The 21,831-nt window shown below is 42.8% G+C and overlaps 1 protein-coding gene across 1 annotated transcript in view; it reads right to left on the reverse strand.

The window, feature by feature from the left end:
- The window catches only part of RSRC1 (arginine and serine rich coiled-coil 1), a 100,193-nt gene that overhangs the window by 70,150 nt on the left and 8,212 nt on the right, over positions 1-21,831 (reverse strand). Inside the window, exon 5 of the mRNA XM_069024161.1 lies at positions 6,217-6,375. Within this exon, the coding sequence (XP_068880262.1) occupies positions 6,217-6,375 (159 nt within the window). The remainder of the gene's footprint in view (positions 1-6,216; positions 6,376-21,831) is intronic.

Genomic DNA, 21,831 nt, shown 5'->3' on the forward strand with positions numbered 1-21,831 from the left:
CACAGTTTACACACGTGTCCCATCCACGCTGGCTTTTCCAGCTGTCTGGGAGTGAAAGGAAAAGAAATCATCCCATATGCTGCTGCCTATTAAATAAATGGCCAGTCTTTTGAGTCCTAAAAGGGGATTTTTAGCAAACAAAAAGAAAAACAAGGCCAACACAGCTTAGACAACAATAGCAACAAATCTCAGTCAAAGGCAAGTGACCCTCGAGCTGCTCTGGGCATATGGAGGTCTCAGTCCTTTTCAGGGAAAACCCTTCCTCTGCTTCCCATTAGCCTCTGGCTGACTTACTGGAGAGGAAACTGTCCTCACTTGGCCTCTCAGCTGCTTCCTCCTGCCTTCCAGCACCAACAGCTTTTCCAGCAGAGCTCCTCGACTCCTCGTCCATCACCCCGAACATGCCCACGTGGCTCCCTCGGAACTCCAAGCCCTGGAAGCTCTCAGGAACCTTCCTCTCCTCTGAGCATCTGCATGGGGAGCACTCCAAACTGCTCAGCTCCTTTTCCATCAGGAAATAAGGATTCTGAGAGGGCAAGTGATTAAAGCTCTCTGCACTGGGCTCACCTCAGAGACCCGCCACAGCTACGAGGTGACTCCTTCATTACCTGCTTTAGTCACCTCGTGTTTGGGTTCTGCCTGCAGGCTGGAGGCAGAGAGGAAGGCAAAAGCAGTAAGAATAAATAAATAAGTTAATGACTAGAAGAGGTATTTTGGTTTTAGTGTGGATAAGTGACTCCTTCGCCATGACAATACATCCTAAAGATCCTGGAAAACCCACCTGGAGTCAAAGGAAGTGCCTGACAGTCATTGGAGCATCCCAGGCTGGACAAAGGGGCACAACTTGTCATAAAAGTTTAGAAGCTGTTCCTCAAGAAGCTACCAAAAGAAATCACTGGAACAAAGAAGTCCTACCAAGCATCTTAAAACTTAACTACAAGCACCTCTCAACAGCACGACCAGAGCTCTTGTAAAGTCCTCGTAATTTAGTCCAGACACTGAAAACAAACCCTCTTGGATTAAGGAAAGGTTTTTCCCCTCTGACAAAAGAACAAAGAAATTTCTCCTGTAAGCATTCAAACTATTTTCCACCACAGGACAGAGTAGTTTGGTTTCAGCATTCAAAATGCAGCTGCTAATTTTAAACAGATTTTAAAGAAGTTCTCCAGTTTTTCTATGAATTTCCATGTTTAAGATGGACTTTTGGCCATAGACTCTGCAATTCCCACCCAAGCCCATTTCTACTGCAGGAAAGGCTCTGCCATCATTTTCCTGGAAGCACCTCCTCTAGGATGCTTATAACTCAACAAGAAGAATGTGGTTAAGGTTGGAACACAGCATGGAAGGTTCCAGGCCTGCAGAAGTCCTTATTTATTATATTTGGGATCAAAACTTACAAAATAAATAGTTTTCCTTTTGGACTCCTGAGCTACAAACTAAACACAATGTACTTTCTCTATACTTTCCTCACCAAATAAGGAAATAAACTTTATTTTAAATGCTAAAGAAAATCCAAATAATGAAAAAGAACTCCTGAATCTGAGACCTGAGCAGAGCAAATTAAACGTTGTAGCACCCTGAATGTCAATTTGTATTTGCACATTTCTGCTCAAGAAATGGATTATGTCAGGTAAGATTTTGAGGAAAAGGTCTTTGACAAAATCAGCCTCGGTGCGACAAAATCCCACTTGGAAGTGAATGGGGAGGAGTGAACACAAATATCTTGGGCCAACAACTCCAGAAATTGTGTTTGTGTATAACTGGATCACATAAACACCAACATTGTATGGATTTTGAGAGGCACCCCTTGTGATGAGACTTGTCCCTCTTTTTGCCATCAACATAAAGAGGTGGGACCCCAAGGATTGCTCCCAGCCTGAATTTATTCCCTCAGGATTGCTGAGGGAGCCTCAGACCTGATGAAGGCCCCACATCCTTACAAACATGACTTTTTCCCTACTTACACCAGCTGATCTAAAAAAAGAAAAAAAAAAAACAAACCTATTTTTCCCAGCCAATTCTGCCTCTCATGTAACCTTAAACCACCACAGCTACAACTCTTGGATTCAGGAAGGTTTACAGAAGTTTTGTGCAGTATCCTCAATGCTATTCAGGCTAAAAAGCATTTAGAAATGACATTAGGAATGGCAGACCCACCTCCCACCTCTCATTTTTCCCTGCTGGAAAAACCCTTTTTAGGGCCATGGCAGGAGGCAGGTGATGAAGAGATCCTTTCTATAAAAGCAACAACACAGCTACAAAATACAACTTTTTAAGTTGTTTTATATACAGGAAACTTTTTTTACAAGTCTATCCACCACAATAGCAGCAGTAGCAGACTCCTTGGACATTAGAACTATTTTCTAATAATCAGACTCGGTAAGAAAATGTACACATTTCATGCACTTCGAAAAAATAAAGTTATTCACAGTCCCAGAGCAGGTGGAACACTTGGGATTTGGTACTCACAACATGCCAGAGCCAGCAGCTGCCAAAATCATGGAATGGTTTGGGTTGGAAGGGACCTTCGAGCTCACCTCATTCCCCCCCTGCCATGGGCAGGGACACCTTCCATTAAATGTGAGTAATCAGTAGTGCTTTACTCCCAGTAGTGGGTTATCCAACAATAACAGGATCACTTTTTGTCAAAAAGAAGTGGTTTATACAGCAGAGGTTAAAATAATCCCTACCTTTCTCAGCAAAGAGTTTTAAATACGAGAGTTTATATTACATGCATGAAGTATTAAATTCAGTGTATTAGTCCCTACTATTAAGTCAGCACAGAATTTATAAATATCAACTTATTTCATCATTATGGGACCATAATTGGTTAAAACCAAGCAGAATCCAAACCAAAAGAATGCTTATGTGATCTGTCAAAGCCATTCCTCAGAATAAACAACTTCAAGCTGGTTTTATTGCTCCTTTAAAGCCCAACCCTTCAGCTCCTGGTGTAACACACGCTCCAAACGTGCCAGAGGAATCTTCCCTCCCAACCAACCACTCCCCCTCCGCCACTGGTGAAAGGCAACAAGATCTCTGTCTTTCCAACACTCGTCTTCCCCAATAAATTTTGCATGAAAACATGTCAGCCAAGCCCAGAGTTTCCTGCTGTCAGGCTGGGAGTGTGATAAATGTTTAATGAAAACAACACACCCCGCTCGGTGTCAGACAACAGCGCGCGCACGGCCCCCTTTGATCCCAACACGCGCTTCCAAGGGGTTCTGGGGGTGCTCTGCACCACACAACTCCATAACCTATATGCAAATCAGGGGCAATTACCATAAATGACTTCCTACTGCACCGTGTGGGAAGAAGGAAGGGAAAATTAACAATGTGCCAAGCTCCAGGCGAGTCTGACTGCTGTCAAACTCAGAGAAGTCCAACATTCCCACTCCACCCCTGATGTTTTCTGCCAACTGTGAAAAACTCATCAGCAGCCATCAATCACCCATGTCCCATCCACGAGGCACTGAGCATGGAAATCCAGCTCCAAGGGATTTGGGGAAATGCCTCTGGAGAAAGACCCTACACAGAGAGACCTCAGTGAAACTCCAAAGACCTAAAGTGTGGAATTCAAAGGAAAAATGGAGATTGTGTTTGAACAATGGACTCCTCAACTCTGGAATAATGATGGGACACAGGGAATGGCTTCCCACTGCCAGAGGGCAGGGATGGATGGGAGTTTGGGAAGGAATTGTTCCCTGGCAGGGTGGGCAGGCCCTGGCACAGGGTGCCCAGAGCAGCTGGGGCTGCCCCTGGATCCCTGGCGGTGCCCAAGGCCACCTGGAGCACCCTGGCCAATGGAAGGTGTTCCTGCCCATGGCAGGAGTTGGAATGAGATAGGATTTAAGGTCTTTCCAACCCAACCCATTCCAGGATTCTGGGATCTGTCAAAGTATTTAAGAAGCTGTGAAACCATTAATGCCCAAATGTACCAATAACCTCATTAAGGATCAGAAATTAAAGCAGTGGTCAGGTTTGATTAATGGTTCACCACTTCTTTTCTCATAACAACTGAGAAACTGCTCTTAATTTATTCCATTAAAAATTGTCAAAATCACTTGGAGAAGTAATCCAAAATTCCACTACTACACCAGCAAGGATGAGACCCATAAATCTGGGAAGAGTTATTTAAAACTAACAAGCTTTTAGTAGCTTTCTCCCCCCCCATTTAAGAGTGAACAAGGAGCCTTTTGAAAAACACATCTTAGAACAACAGAATTTGCATGTTTTGAAGCTGATCAAGACTTGAAGCATCAAAATTCAACAGCACACCCAACCAGGTCAATGAAGACACATCTGCAGGTTGTTTTAAAACAAGTGCATTTCAAAAAGCATAAATAAAAGATGAATGTAATGCTCTGATTAGTAAAAAAATCAGCAGAAAAACATTGTAGTACTAGAAAACCCTTCACTTTTGCAGACTTGGACAGCTGAAGACTTCCTGCATGTAGATGCTGCTGGTCTAAAGGTGGGATTTGGGAGTGGAGGGAACTCCATGGAGCTGCCATGAGCTCCCAACCCACATTCCAAGCAGCTGCTGCCATGATTTCCCTCCGTAACAGCTGGAAAAGTAGAACACCCCTTAAAACATTTCGGGATGTAAGAGGAGAGGAGTTGAACTGTACCACAGCCCATCCCCAAGAACAGCTGACACTTCTCCAACAGTCCAGAAATTCAGTGCTCAGCATTAAAGAATCACCACTGAAATGGGGAATGCCAAGGGACAATGCCCAGAATACTACTTTTTCAGCAATTTTCAGTTTTTACTCCTGAAATCTCTCTTGAGATGTTTACTGTGACAAGATCTCCCTTGAAAGAACCTAACATTGCCTCCAAAAAAACCCCAAGCACAGGCATTGCCCCCTCACATGTACAAACACACCCAAGCCAAGCACAGGACAGAAAAATCATCGTTAGGGTTTACAGGAGCCACAAACAAATTTGCTGCTTAATTAGTGAAAAAAATGCATTTTGATTCTGTGCTTTAGAGGAGCAGTAAAGCCCCAAATACACAACAACTCTCAGATAAGCTACAGTGCTGCCAAGCTGAAATACCTCCTTTTATGCAAAGTTAAATTATAAAGTCAAGCAGCACCTGAGAATTTATGTTCCATCTTCCCACAATCTGGCTTCAGGCTGATCTTCATTATGGCTCCAAAGCAGCTATTTTGAATAAATACATTCCAAACAGCCATGAATTTAAACTGGGAGCTAGACCTGGTCCTTGAGGTGCCTTTGAGAAGGATCTGCTCCAAACACTGAGGTCACAGCATTGTTTCCACTACAGATCCCCTGATGCTGGCGGTTCTAGAAGGGCTCTGTAGAATAACGAGACTTTCAGTGCTGATCTAGACCCTGGGGATAGAAATTCATCTGTTTGGAGAGTCCAAACTGGATCCAACTTAACCAGGAATTTTCCTGCTGCCACAGGGAACTAAGGGAAAATTCCAGAAGCCAACAGAAGCCCACATGGGGCTGGAAGATGCTGCTTTAGAAATTCCCCAGGAGCATTTCTCAGCAGGAGTCCGCTCAAGGGAAGTTCATGAAGTGACACCCCAGTGTGTTCTTGTTTGGAAGGGATCAGACAAACAGGGAAAAGACAAACGCCCCAGTAAAGGCTGCTCGAGCAGCTGATGCATAAAGCAGAGGCAATTACCTCAACTGCCTTTCCTGAAATCAACAATCCCAGTTATTCCAAGCAGGAATCTGCTGACAGCAGGTTCTCAAAGGTTCCCGTGGTTCACCCAGAGCAAGGCTCATCTGAAACTGCATTTCTGAGCCTCAGCTGAAGCCCAGGAGGAACTTCTGCCACTGGGAGGAGGTGTAGGTGTGTGTGAACTGTGAAATCCATCTTCTCATAGCAAACAGTCCTCACACTTTCCAATACTCCTCATTTTTCCCTTAAATTGTGGCTATTATATATGGGAAGAATGTTTCTATTAACAAATGGCAAAAAAGCTCTTTAGCCCACCTGAAACCAAGAGGGGAAAAGGGTTGAAAATTAAACCATCACTCAGCGTGAAATGTTGCCACACTGCAGAACTGTAAAATCCTAAAAACCCCCAAATCAAATATGCTGAACAATTCCCACTTCCTTTACATAAAACAGAATTTAAGGTGATAATTTAAGGGACAACGATTACAAAACTAAAAAGACACGGAGTTGGTGCCTGGTTTTGCTGCAGTTCCATCATTTCTTGCTTCACTCACCCAGCCTTGGTGCCATACATCTCCTTCTCCTTCCCTTTGCCCTTCTCCTTGGCCTTGTCCCGGCCCTTGCGGCGCTCCCGGGATCCGCTGGGGGTTCTCCTGTGGCCGGACCTCTCGCTGCTGCGGCTGTAGGAACGCTGCCGGCCTCGGGAGCGGGACCTGCACAAACCCCACAGCATCAGAGCTCACCCTTTCTCAGCAGCACTGCACCTCAGCCCCGTTAGGTTGTATTCTTTCATTTGGATTGTAAATATTTCATAAAGAGCGTGTTTATTAAGGTAACACGCGGGCCAACTTAACACCTTTAAACTGACAACTTCGCAAAAGGAGTGAAAAAGAAAATATTGTTCCTGCTCTGAAAAGAGATGCAAAATAACTTAAAACACACAACACAGGCCGCATCCACCAACAAAGTCATCTTGGAGGTACTGGGGAAGGAAAGGAAGGAAATTTTTCCTTCAGCATTAAACTTTAAATTCCTGAATTCTGATCAATTCAGCTTGGAAAACAATTAAAGAATTTGGCTGCTACTAAATGCTTCTATTTACACACTAAATATGTTATCACCAGTAATGATGTTCAACAAAATCCAGAAAAACCAGAGGTGATGTGGCCAAACCAACCTCTCAATGTTTCTGATTTGGTCACCTCAAAGGTATTTTGGCAAGAAACGTGTGAATGTTCCAACTCTGCAGGTCCAATAATGCAGAAGCTGCACACATGGGGTTTGTGGATGTATTTGGGCTTTGGTTGCTACTACTGCCCATAGCTTTGGTCACTAAGCTGAATTCCTCCATGGATAAAGGATACTCCATTCTCAGTCCTGTTGTCCATTCCTCTGCAACAAATTCATGTTGCTCCTGACATACTTGAAGGAAAAAAAGATCAAGCAGCATTAGGACTGGTTCTCTGTGTGTCCAAAGTGCTTTCACTACTCCTGAATTTCCTGCAGAAGATTTTCTAAACTTTATTTAGCAATTTATCATGGATCCATGACACCTGAGCAGACATGGGATATTTAAGAAAAACCAGGTCAAGTTGTCCTTGTTTCTCTCACCTGAGCACTCTGGCCTTTGGAGTGTGTCCCTTCCCAGGGCAGGGATTGGAATGAGATGGGCTTTAAGGTCCCTCCCAACCCAAACCACCCCATAATTCTGCAATTCCATGATCCCCATCGAAGTTCTGATGGCACCTCATGGAAAAGTTTCATTAAGTGCTGAGGGAAATGGGGAAATTTTTAAAACAGTATAAAAAGTTTTCTTAGCACCCCTTGGAGTGTGAAACTCCCAAGGCCTTTAGAAGCCAAATCACAGAAAAAAACCCCTCCTTTTATAAAGCAACAACTGCTTAATAAAACTCAACAATAGACTAAGCAAAAGAAAATCCTACGTCCAGATGAGGCTATAAATTACATTCCTGGAATTCATCCAGGACATGGGAGTTCAGGTCCTTATTCCTGCCAGGAGCAGCTCCAGAGGTCAGAGCTGGGTTCCTGTTTCAGCAGCTGGTACCTTCCAACAGCAGCTCCCCCATACTGGTCACTCTATTAACACTGATAAATAGCTCCAATTACCACTGCAGTGCTGTATTATTAACTAGAGAACATTTGCTGGCTCAAAATGGATATTTAGTGTGTCACCACAAATGTAGAAGTGTCCATCCACCCATCCTTACTCCTCAGGCAGAGGAAGTTTTGACTTGAAAGAACATTCTGGATATTAAATCTGTTTTTTGGTTGGCACAGAGACACTGTTTTTACAAGCACCACGATGAGGCAGCACTGCCCTAAATCCACTATTCCCAGGTAACCCTGATTTCTCAGAACTCTGCAGGTAAGATAAGTCCAAAGCAGAAAAAAAACCCCAAACAACAAAACAAACAAAGCCCTGCAGCAACAGAAGTCACCTTTAATTGATGCAAGGCCTCTCCTCACTGAAGGGCACAGTCCTCCCAACAGGAATAACTGAGGAATCTCAAATATTTATTTGCTAAAGAACTTCAGTTTCTCAGCTCAAATCTGAACTTGAGTTCACATCTACCTTTTGCAGGTGCAAATAAAGTCAGCTCAGGTTGGCTGGATGCTCAGTTCCTGGATTTCTGCTCATTCCCATGTCTGTGCAGAACTGCTGGCAGGTGATATTTATATACAGGAAACAGCTTTTAAAAATGAAAAGTAGCTTCCCTGGGCACCACCCTGTGCCAGTGCCTCAGCACCCTCACGGGGAAGAATTTCTTCCCAATATCTCACCTAAACCTCCCCTCCATCAGCTTTAGATCATTCCCAGTTGTCCCATCACTCTATGCCCTGGGAAAAGTCCCTCTTTTCCCTTCTTGTGAGCTGCCTTTAATTCCTATTAAAGTATCTTACAAGATCTACAGGACAAGAAATAAAGATAAAACTTCCTGAAATGGAGCTCCCAAAAGTCATCTGTGTCCCCAACTCATCACTGAACCACAACAAAAGTCCACAGATCTGGCAGAGAAGACAGATTTTCTATTTTATCTACTTTGAAAAATAACAAGAATCACAATTAGTCCTATTAAAGCAAGACCCCAAATGTTCAAATTATGGAACTACTGGAGGAAAAAAAAAAATCACCAAAAAATGAAGCTGGAGAGGAGACTTCCAGCAAGGATCCCCTTCCCCCCAGACGACACCCGAAACACCCACCCACCATGCCAAAGGTTAAGTCATTTAGTCAAGTTCAAAGATCTTCAAAGAGTTCTTAGATCCAGATAAGCCCATATGTTCCCAAAATTCTGTGAAAAGCCATTACTTTCCAATCTGCTTTTCATGTCTAAGTTACAGAACACACAGATGCTTGGCATCACTCAGGATCCCTAAATTCTCACACCAGATAATCAAGGCTCACCAATAACTTCCCTATCTCAAACCCTAAGAAATGGCTTTATTCCATCAACGCTCGGGCCGCTTGTAAAAATTGAAAGTCTCCATAAAAGCCCATTCAGTTACTGCACAATAAGTGTTAATTTGCTAATTTCTTCACAGGTAATCAATTAAAATGTAAAATATTGGATAAAATTAGTTGCACTAAATTTAACAGCTGCTCCATAAGCATAATTAGTTTCACAAGGGCCATATGTATTCTGAGCAGAGACTGAGTTGAAACAAATAAGCGGATTTTAAAACAAGTTTGAGGAAATCTGCATTTAATTAGCAGGTGGGCACTACAACTGCATAATGTTTTTATACATTTATATTTATGAAGTGACAGAAGATCTAAAGGCTTTTTAAAATGGCGTTTATTGTTTGAATGGGAACTGTTTTGCTGCATGCTAAAGTGATTTAAATCCTTATAGCCCCGCTTTGAAAAAATCATAAATGGTGAAAGAAAACATGTGGAAAACTGTAAAACTAGAAAGAATTTGCGACAAAAAGCAGAGCCACATACCATAACCAAAAGGAAACTACACTTAATTAAATGTACACTACATCTGGAATATCAGCCTAATAAAACGTGCAACTATTAATTTTCATTGTTCTAAAGGAAATGAGGTCAGTGGCGTTTAGTATTTCCCCAATTATATTGCACTAAAGCACTGAACTCTATCTTAGAGGTCCAATCTAATCTCTTCAAAAGGTTACAACTGCAAAAGAGAGGCTTTTTTTAAATGGAAAGAGGAATCAGAGCCCCAAACCAAGACAGGGCTTGTTTTCTTCTCTTTGAGCTCTTCCAGGGAAGGTGAATTTTTGCAAAAATAATCTGTTTTATTGGCAAACAGCAACCCCCACTCCAAAGAACGGTGCTGAGATGTCAACTTCTCCCCTGGAATTCTTCTAAGCATCTCTCACCTGACACAAGCCTTATTAGATTATTTTTAGCTCAACGGCCACAAACAAAAGCCAACAAATTCAGGGCTCTTTAATACTTCAGCCATAAATCCAAAGGCTGGGCCAGAACAATGGAACAACTGCACTGCATCAAGCCTGGATGTTCAGATTGGTAATAAAGCCAGAGTGCAAACACACAAGTAATTGCAGCAAAATGCCATGTTCTCTTTCAAAGCACATTAAGAGAAAGTTCCTTGTTTAACTCAACTTCACCACCAGGAAAAAAAATCATGGTACGAGTTATTGGAAAGGTAAAATAATTTCAGGTATCAATTGCAGTCATTCAGACTGCAGAAATTATTAAATATATATATATTTAATGCAAATTTGGCTGCCTCTATAAAACATTTCAGGTCGTTATTAGTTTGCAATTTTAAAATGCATGTATTTGAGGAAGTTAAATATAGATAATATGTATGACAATACTTTTTTTAAATTTACTCTTAAATATAAGGTGAGGGATAACAAAACTAGGCAGCAGCAGAGTCAGAGTTTAAACCTGAAATGAGATTGATGCTGAGAGGAAAAAGTTGTTTCAAGCCAGCAGTTTGGACAGTTGGTAACTGACAAAAATATATGTCAGAATAAGGGAATATTTAATATTTTTTAAAAATATCATCCACAGTGCCAGAAAAAAGCAAGATGAAATAAAAACTGGGACAACAGAGAACTTTTGCAGAGCTGAGGAAATGGATTCGGCAAACACCAGCACCAACTCAGCCCAGCAATTCTGCACCTATAAACGGTGGTAATTACATTATCAAACATTTGAGGAGGCAAAAGTCCCATAAAACTGTTATTTTGAAAAGATGTAGTTCCTGGAAAAGCAGCATGGAGAGCACGAGAATGCAGCTGGAGAGAGGAACCCATGGATGAGACACTCCTGGAACTCTCAAGCAGCTGGTTTGATACAAAGCGAGTTCTCCTCACCACAACCTCCTGCTCTGCCTGTTCTGAATTCCCACGGGGATGGAGGTGCCACCTCTGCCACAATGCCTTGATCATCCTACAGAGTCCCAGGGAACACCCCACATCCTGAGCTGCCGGCCCAGCACGCCCCGGTCACCACCGAGGTGCTGGAAAACCCACGGGAGATCAACAACTGGGGGAGGAGAACTGACAGCAGAAACACAGGGAGCTCCCTTCATGGGAGATCAACAACCAGGGGAGGAGAACCAATGCCAGAAACACGGGGAGCTCCCTTCATGGGAGATCAACAACCAGGGGAGGAGAACCAATGCCAGAAACACGGGGAGCTCCCTTCATGGGAGATCAACAACCAGGGGAGGAGAACCAATCCCAGAAACACGGGGAGCTCCCTTCATGGGAGATCAACAACTGGGGGAGGAGAACCAATGCCAGAAACACAGGGAGCTCCCTTCATGGGAGATCAACAACCAGGGGAGGAGAACCAATGCCAGAAACACAGGGAGCTCCCTTCATGGGAGATCAGCAACCAGGGGAGGAGAACCAACCCCAGAAACACGGGGAGCTCCCTTCATGGGAGATCAACAACTGGGGGAGGAGAACCAATGCCAGAAACATGGAGAGTTCCCTTCATGGGAGATCAGCAACCAGGGGAGGAGAACCGACCCCAGAAACACGGGGAGCTCCCTTCATGGGAGATCAACAACCAGGGGAGGAGAACCAATGCCAGAAACACGGGGAGCTCCCTTCATGGGAGATCAACAACCAGGGGAGGAGAACCGACCCCAGAAACATGGAGAGTTCCCTTCACCTGAGCTGCCAGCAGGGCTGGGCTCAGAACTGGCTTCTCACGGAATTCAGGCCCAACTCCCTGCCTGAGGAATGGGTGATGGAAGAGAAGCCAACCAGGCCCTGCCAGCTGCAGAAGCACCTCAGTGAACACTTCATGGCAAACTGAAACCAAAACTAGACCTTACTGAGTGTTACCTGAGAGAGAAATCATGGGTTAATTAAACTGCTGGGAGATAAACCATTTATTTCCCTTGTCAATCTGTGTGAAGACTCTTTCCTAAAATTCAGCCTCAAGTTAAGATCATCTGGTAAGAACACATCTGATTTTACATGACATGGATTTCCCTCACATCTTCTTACAGTGTATCCCAAAGCAGGACCTTTCTCCAACCTTGTATTCCTGTAGCCATGCCATGACAGACCAGAAAAAAACTGGAATCTAACCCTAATAATCTTTAGGGAATAAAACATTAAAGAAACAGAAGTTAATACAGAAATTGGTACATTGTCCTGGCTATTAAATAAACAGCCAAAAGTCCCTCCCATTCCTTGTCCCTTCTCATTCAAAGCAGTCTTGGAGCTCAAGGGCATAAACCCCACATACACCTAAAGAGATGTGTGCAGTACCCAGCTGCAGGTACATTAGATAGAAACTTCCATACAAAACCAAAGTTAAGGTTGATAAGGGAAGTAAATATTATTCCAATAATCCGAAAACAAAACAAAAAAAAGGCACAAATGAGCTGAGAATACACAACTTGGCTTCTGCTCATGCAATAAGTTTAAAACCATGAGGTGAGGCAAAAGCAAAACAGTTGTTAATTTGCCACACAAAGATCCCAGCAAGAAAATTCCTTCCTCTCCCAACCAAATCCCAGAACTGTCACTGCTTAGGCTGAGGAAAGAGCAACCAGGAAAAAATGGGCTGAATGGAAGCTTAAAAGGTACAATCCTGGAGGAAAGGTATGTTACATCTTCTCAAAAAAAAAAAAGGGAAAACTGGAATTCTACAGGAACAAATGAATAACATATTCTATTAGCAAGCAGATCCACCAGACCTTGTAATTAATTCATACAAACATGTGTGCTTATTCCATTCTCCATACAGCTGGAATCTATTTGAAAAAAACAAAGGTCCAGCTTTCTTGCAGGACCCTGGATAAACACACCAGGTTATTCCTTTCTGCCTCATGCAGGCATTAGTGACTCTGCATCTGCCCTGCCAGGAAGACCTGGATGTATCCCAGAGCTGTGGAAAAGGCTCCAACTCATTTTCCAGATGGAATCACGACCCAGGTAATTATTTGTTGTAAATTTGACAACACCTCTGATATTATGGTAAAATGTTAAGGGACAGACAGAAGAGATTTTTCAGGTTGAGATTTTCCACTTCCCTTGAACCTCAGCTCAAATTAATTACAAGTAAACACTGCTCCTCTGTCTGCCTGTGACAAACCCAGGATTTCAGGTTTTGTGATCATAAAACCTCCAAAGCTAAGGCCGCACTGATGGTCTGAGCTTAAGGACTCTGTAATGTTTGTGTGTCCTTACACCCCCAAACTGAGATTAGACAGCTGAATGGAATTACCCTAAGCAGATGTTTGAAATCAGCTTACACACCAGGACATTACCTGCTCTCAGAAACTGCAAAAAAAAAAAAAACCAAAAATCACAATTTAGGTCATGCAGCACCATCACTGGCAACTGAGCTGTCAAAGTGCCACCAGCACAGAGCCAAAACTGAAACAACGGGGGAAAAAAATCTGAATATTCCTCATTCTTCGACACTGCAACACCATTTAAAAGGGAAAAAAATCCTGCTTAAAGACAGGATTAAGGCATTTCCTAGAAATAAATACCTAATTTGGAAGACTGGGAATATTGAGACCGACTGGATTCATAATGACCACAAACAACATGCTGGAAATAACACCTGGCTGAAAAGCTGTGGCTCTACTTTTTCCTGAGTAAAACAAATGAACCCATTCTCTGTAGTCACAACTGAAAAAAAAAAAGGAATTATTTTTTTTGTTAGTTCAGTGATAACCAGACAGGTTGAGGTTTAAATGTTGTGAGATGTAAAAATTCAGGTATTCCACTGTGCTTTTTACCACCATTGGTTTATGATAAATACAGAACGATTTTTAGAATATCACCTTGTTCTCCCAAACTAAAAGCAAAACAAACTTAACATTTTTAATGAAAATTGCTGTAACCGAACTTCAAAAATTAAGTCATAAAAAGGCTTTAGATACACACAAAAAAAGCAAAAAATGTATCACACCATCCACTCAATCTTGTGGAGGGACAATACAAAGAGTTTGGATATTTTATGTCTATTTTCCAGTGCACTCTCTATAAACACAGAGATAATTTTCTCATTTCCATGCAAGTTGGATGCGCCTCCCTTTAATATTTCGCATGTAACAAACACAGAGTGGAGAGAGGAAAGCAGGGTCTGTTTTTAATATTCTCCTGTGTGAAAACTGAACAGCTCCATTCCTGGAGACCGCTGAGGAGCACGGAGCTGCCACCTTTATCAGCCCCAAAATCTCCTTTACTGGCAGTTATCACCTCTAACCCTGTCCTGTCCCTCCCAAAGGCCAACTCTTATGGCTAATTAAAAACTCCATGGGAGGACCGGGAAGAAACACTGAAAATTTCATTTACTATTTTAAAAATTAGTGTTTTCATCATGGAATGTGCAATAGTTACATAAAATACTGTAAAATAAATCACACCAGAAAGAGAAACAACAAAATCTGGATTGTTAAAAAAAAAAAAATACATAAAGCAACAGAAGTACTTAATTATTATATTTCAGAATGTGTTCTGACTGTTCTGATCAACTGATGATGCTGAGCACAAACTGGTTGGTGTCAGTGCCAATAAAAATGGGTAATAAAGGTGAATTATGATGTGATTTCTACATACCTATGCTTTGTTTAAAAAAGAGTCTCATGGAACTTTCTTCTAAGCTCTGCTTTTTGTTTACAACACGAAAGAACCTCACAAAGCCACAGCTAACCCAGGAAACAGCAACAGCCCAGCATCACTCAGGTTCCTGACTCTGCAACAGCAGCTCTTATGTACCACACTCATCTCATTTCCAGACCTGAAGGCAAGAATTAAAATGAAAACTGAATTATTCCCATCACTAAGAATACTACCCAAATCAGACAGCTCAGGAATTGCAAAAATAAACCAGTACCTGCTGCGTCACTCAAAACCTTCCACAATTCTGTCCCCACAACTCTGGGAAGATTCACACCATCATGCTGTTAATTAACACAATTAGTACCATCCTGGGGATGTTGGAGGGGAGGGAATAGACTATAATGGGATTTTAGAACTGAAATGTGTAACTTATATTAAGTTAAGCAAGGGAGACTCGCCTGCCACCCCTCCAGCACCTTCCAGTGCCCTCCAGGAGTCACTGATGTCCCCAGGTGTTACTGCTGTGTGCATTTTTTTCTTTTTTACTGATGTATTTTTCATGTTTCTCCAACTTTTCCTCCCTCACACTTACAGGCTCTTGCTGCTGCTCAAGCTCCAGCTCCCTGGGAGTTCTGTTCTGGATACTCCTCGATGCTGCAGAGGACAGAGAGCTCCATCCCACCCGGCACTTTCCTGCTCCCCAAAACCCAAGGTCCACTGAGTGACCACAGGCCAGGGGGATGCCACCATTCCCTGGATGGGCTCAAATCATCCCCAGCAATCCATTCCACTCCCCAGCTGGGACACACCACAAACTCCATGGCTCTGGTGCCCGACCTCCAGCCCCAGCCCCGCGATCGGATCCTCTCGCTGTGAGCGATGCTCTGAGTAAGGCCAAGACTTCACCAGATTATTCAGAGAATTCCAGCTCTTTGATTTGGCTGAAGCAAGGGAACTTAATTAACCCATAATTCAGGTATTTTAGAGTCACCAGAATGCTCCAGAGCTGACTTTATCCTGCTGCCTGATCCATAACAATCACATTTCCAACATTCCTTTCAGCCAAGGGGTGAGGAACAACTCATCCTCGCCCCCCTCACTGTCACCCTCTGAGGAAGTGGGGACCATTTGCACTGAAAGTCTAATTTACTTTAATTTAACTACCCAGTTTCCAGATTATATGGATATAATTAAAACTGGTTTCACTCTAAAATGCATTTCCTAGTTCTGATAATCTACAGAGCAATTTCCATCACCACACATTTCTTGGGACTCCATAAAATAAAATTCATAATGAATAAGAAGGGGTATTTGTATTATACATCATTTTTCTGTATTGAATATTTGCTTACAAAGTGTTCTAAAAGCTACCTTCAGAGAAGTCTCAAAATTAAACCTGTTTTTAAAAAATTGAAACAATTCTGCAGTTTTCCTTAAGGATTTGTTTCTGCTTTAGTTCAAGTAGCCACAATTAATTTGCTTTAATCCTTTATCTGTTATTTAAAGTAATAGCTGTTATTTGAATCAATATCTGTTACTTGAACTAATATCTCCTGAAATAAATGACATTTTGGTTGGTTTTTTAATGAATAACTCTTTTCAATCAACCTTACACTTCAACCATAATAATTGTTTGGGTGATGCATTAATATGAAATTACTCAACCCCCATTTTTTGTGGCCACAATGGCAATGCTGACCTTTCTTTTATCAGGCTGCAATTTGCTCACAGTGTTTCCCTAAGCTGCACCAGTGGCTCCTGTAGGCTCACAGCACCCTGCAGATGGTTGTGATTACATCCAGCAGGACCACGCGCTCCCGGAGAACTTTCCCAGGCGCTTCCTAATGGGATGTCACGTTAAATCCTACATGGGGAGATAAAATCACTCCAGCCTGACTCCACCATCTCCAAGCAGGGCATTCGGAGAGGGGAGCCACAACATCTCCAGTGGAATTATTGGTGGCAGCACTGCACTAACCCAGCACAGGGACTGGGGGTTATGTCTGGGTGATGTCCTTGGATGTCAGAGCAGTCAACATCCTGGGAATGGATGCCCCAAACTGCCAAACACTGGGAAGCATCAGGATTTGCCTGCTCCTGGATTCCTCTCTCACTGCTCAGTGCCTAAATTCCTCGGAGATGCCCTGAAAAGCCCTGCAGTGCTGTCCCAGGGTAGAAACTTCCACTCGGGAATCAACCGGGAGCAAAGGAGCTGCTGGTGGTGAAATGCTGGGAGCTGGTTAAGGGAACAAATGACTGAAGAAAGGTGCTGCAGCTGAACACGAGGCACTGCAGTGAAGTTGCTAAAAGGGGCTCTGGGAAGAAGGTTTGGACTCCCGGGAAGCTGACGTGCCGTAAGAAGGGCCGGCGATGAAAGCGCGCCCGGCCCGACGGAAATCCAAACACAGCGACAGACACAATTATTTTACTAATTGCTAATGAATACAGTCAAGTGGCTTCAAAAAGCCAAACTTTGCTTGGACTACTTCAGGTTTTGACCTCTGCAGGAGCAAATGCATTTCAAACTGGAGCCCACCAAAACTGATTAATGGCGCCAGCCAAGGCCAGCGTGGAGCGGGAGCTTTTTTCCATCTATCACATGGCCCCAAGGATAGTTAAATGAACCTTAAAATGGCTACAAACAGCTCAATGACTACACAGAGTCCTGCCAATTAGAAATAATTAGGCAGTCATTTTGGTGGTAAGTCTTTTTAAGTGCATACATAATGATGCAATGATGCTTATTAGCAAGCTCATACGAGCTCTGCTCAAACAGCCTGGAATAATTATGCAACTATCACAAAGCCTTGCACATCTCTGTACTTCACCTTAATGCATTTAAAAATCCACTTCATTACCTCCAGTAATTAATCCTCCATTAATTGCAGGAAAAGCCCAGTTTACCGTGCTTCGTTTCTAATTATCTTATAAATAGTTATGGTTCTAATTAATGTGTTCATTAAGCTGAATATCTTTCTCAAAGCCATGCTCAGAGCAAAGGTTCTGCTTTTGAGAGAAAAAGCCTAACTAGCCATAAGGTGAGGCCATTTTGGTTGTATTTGCTTTTATTTTAGTATATTCAACCTCCTAATTGGCATTTAAAATCTAATTTGGAAGAACTTCAAGAAGACTATATAGGAGAAAGATAGGAAAAGGCTTTGCTTTTTTTTTTTTAACCCATTCTCCAATCAAGAAGCTCAGAGCTTTAACAGGAAAACTTTTATCATCTCTTTTTGATATGGACTGGGAACAGATTTTCAGTGCTGTGCCACAGATTAATTTAAATTCTATCACAATTCAGTTTATCCCTGCCTGTTTCCATAGAGGAGAACCAAAAACTATGGAAGAAAAACAGATACCTAAGAGTTTATAAGAAATTAAAAATAACAAACTCATACTGCTGGCCTTGCCTTCATTTCTAGGCTATAAATCCGTGGCACAGAATTACAGCAAGAACTTACATCAGTTATTGGAGCTGAGCACAATCTGAGCCTCTAAATTCATTGAGAGGTTGCCTTAACTAAGAGATATGGATATGATCCAATAAAAAACACAACTGGAGAGTATCTTACTATAATGTCTGTGGGTAAGGAAACTCCCTACTGAAACACATTTCCCAGGATTTTGGGGCTTTGCATGTAAGAATTTTGCAGAAAACTTAGATTCAAAATAAAATTCTACAAGAGTACAATCAAAATATCTGAGTTATAGTTAAAATTATGATATAGATAACAAATTTCTGTCTCTTCCTAGGTTTTAGGGTTTTTTAGATACACATATATTTAAATACACCTGTCTTCAGTTACACTACACAAAAACAAATCCAAGTTTTCCCATATTTTTATTAGCATGACCACATATTTAACATTAAATATTTTGTTCAGACAGTTACTCACACTCTACTTCAACAGCAGAAGCACAAAAACTCTGTGCATGCCTGCAATTATCAAAGTTCTTTTGGGAACCTTTCCCTCCTAGAACATCCCAGCTTGGGAAGATCTGGAATCACTGAAATCCAGCGCAGCTTTGCCATGGCTCCGACAGGGCCACAGTCTGATGCCAATTAAGCTGCATCAGGAGCAGATGAGGAGTTATCAGCTCTACATCTTGCTCTGGCACTCCTGGGAGCCTCAGTGCTTTGTCCTGGAAACTGGGAAAACCCCAGAAACTTCGGAGTTGAGATGTGAGAGGAGAAGCAGCAGCAGCACAAAGGATGAAGGGACAGCCAGGGAGTGTCAGGGCACCTCGATTTTAATCAGCTTAATCCAGCACGACCTCACTGCCAAAGCACACGTTGGGAATGGTACCAACACTGACTGGGAGCTGCCTGACTGGATCTCAAAGGAAAATTGATTTTCGTGGGATAACATTTGTCACAAAGGCACCCAAACCCTGCCTGCAGCAGGGACTGCCCTGCTCTCTCTCACACAGCAACCTCCTGCTAAGGAGCAATGCCTGGAATCCTGCAAAAAGCTGAGAGCAAAGAATTCCAGGGCATGGATGCTGGTTTATAGGGAATCACAGAATGGTCTGGGTTGGGAGGGACCTTAAAGCCCACCCCTGCCATGGGCAGGAACACCTCCCACTGTCCCAGGCTGCTCCAAGCCCCAATGTCCAGCCTGGCCTTGGGCACTGCCAGGGATCCAGGGGCCTCCCCACCCTCCCAGCCAGGAATTCCTTCCCAATATCCCATCTAACCCTGCCCTCTGGCAGTGGGAAGCCATTCCCCCTTGCTCTATCACTCCATGCCCAACACACTCTTTCCATATCACTTTTTTGACAGAAATCCACATTTTTTGCCTGCACCATTTTAAGCAGATTCTGTTCCTGCCATACATTATTAGAATTAGACAGAGTGAAAGATGGGAATAAAGAGTAAATTTTCACTACTAAATTCCACTATTTTGTGTTTCATAGTGGGAAAATCACTCCTAGAAATGAACCCTGGAAAGAGCAACAATTTACAGAGCAAAGAGGGTCTTGGATTACCAGGGCATCCTTAAGACATCTGCTTGTGCAGGGCTGCCTCGAGAAACCTGAGCTCTGCAGTGAAGAAATAACAGATTCTATTTCATGGCCAGAGCTTTGGTAGCAGAGGAAAAAAAGAGGATTAAAAAAAAAAAAACAAAACACAAACTTAAAATACATGGTGGTTTAGAATGCAGACACACAGAAATCAAAAAGGCAATTCCCCACTAAGGGGAGGCGTATTTTTTTTGTCTTCTTGAGTACCTTTTCCAAACAGAAAACTGAAGCATTAAAAAAAACCCAACAACCTGCAACTGCACCTTCTTCCAAAGGGAGGAATAAAAGGTTCTAGAGAAATAAGCAGCTCTACTTTAAACACACTGTGTGTACATAACACCTGGGCTGCACAGAAAATCAACTTTACGTGTAATTAGACTCGAGCCTGAGCTCTAAATGAACAGCACTTATGCATTCAGAGCTTTTTTTTTTAAGGCTTTTTTTTGGTTTTATACCAATGAAAGGCATCAAAGCAACTGTCACTCGCAGCTCTGTGGCCTTATTGATAACTGGAGGGCCCTTGGCATTGCCTTGTGAAGTTTAATTTCCCAAAGTGGTCAATTAGGGCTGGGCAATGAGCTCGGCAATGGTTGGTGCTCCAGGATATCTCCACTGCTCCTTCTCCACCTCTGTGCCTTTCCTGTGCAGCCATGTACACAAACTGTTCATTTCTCTTGAAAAAAAATCAGTTATTACCACAAAATAAAGAGATACTTTTAGAGGCTGTTGCTGATACAACCTGGAATGCAACAAGATCCTAAATAAAAACTGCAGGGTTGGATTTCTTGTGGGAAAAGCAAACATGAGCTGACATTACCACCAGTAGGAAAACTACAGATCACACTCAGTAATGTGAATTCCACCTTCCTGCCCCAAGCTTTCATTTGAAGCTCCATGAAAGAAATGCTGCAATATCTTAATTAAATCTATTTGCTAATGGACCAAAGGCTTCAAACTTCCCCAGCAGTAAAAAAAAAGAGGAGCCTGTAATATTTACACTGATTCCTTACATAATTGCACCTGAGTGGGTTAACTTGGGGAGCAAGGACAGGGGAAAAAATATCCTAAGCAGCAGATCAATGCTTGAAAGGAATAGGAACTCCAGTGGCTACAACCAGGCAAAAAATTAAGCAATCGTACAAATTAATTACAAGGATAAAATTATAGAGGCATGGAATGGCTTGGGTTGGAATTTCAAAAGCAATGCTCTAATTAAACAGCACTGCTTGGCTTCGGATAGGACTCCTGGCTGCTTCTCTTTGGAAAATTCTTCCAAGGGAGGTACTTCCAAAGGATTTTCCTAGCTGAAGAGCTGCTCAGCACTGGCCCTGCGTGCCCAACCCTGTTGTGGGCGGTTCAGGTCATTCCTGGTGTCCTGCAGCAGCAAAAGGGCCCTGGGTGGCCCTGGCCTGTCCCAGTCCCATTGCTCTGAGTCAGTCCTGCTGCTCCTACCCAAACTCCACTTCCAGCTCCTCCCAGCAGACAAAGCTGGTGGATGGTCACTCCAGAAACCTTCCCTTTGTCCCTGAGCTGTTCCTTTTCCCTGGAACAGCCAACATCACCTGTGCCAACGCTCAGTCCTGCAGCCAGACCTCTGTCCTCACCTGGAACAGCACCAGCTTTAATCCACACAGCTGCATCACCCTGAAATTCACACCTCAACACCCTTAAAAATCACTCTTCAACTCCACACAACTACAAGGGATCTTTGCCCACTACTGGAGACATTCCATTCTTTTTTTTTTTAATCACTCCCTACTCTACACCCTCCTGTTCCTCCATAAACTCTCCAGCAAATTTGCCAGGCCCATCACAATTTTACTCTCTGTTTGTCTGCTGTCCACTCAAAACATCCATACCTTTTATTTTCCTCTCTCCTAAAAAGCTTTCTTTTCCTTTTAGGCCAATGCTGTTTGAAGAGGTTTCTCCTGAAGTTGTTCACAATTAAGCCCCTGCTCTGTAACCCATGGAAAGCTCTCCACCAGCGTGTGCCAAGCAGGACAGACAGACACAGCTGTAAATAAAAGGCTGTTCTGAACAAAATTACTACAGATTGTGTCTTGATCCAACAGTTCTTATCA

The sequence above is a fragment of the Aphelocoma coerulescens genome, chromosome 9 (assembly GCF_041296385.1).
Source record: "Aphelocoma coerulescens isolate FSJ_1873_10779 chromosome 9, UR_Acoe_1.0, whole genome shotgun sequence".
NCBI classification, from domain to species: Eukaryota; Metazoa; Chordata; class Aves; order Passeriformes; family Corvidae; genus Aphelocoma; species Aphelocoma coerulescens.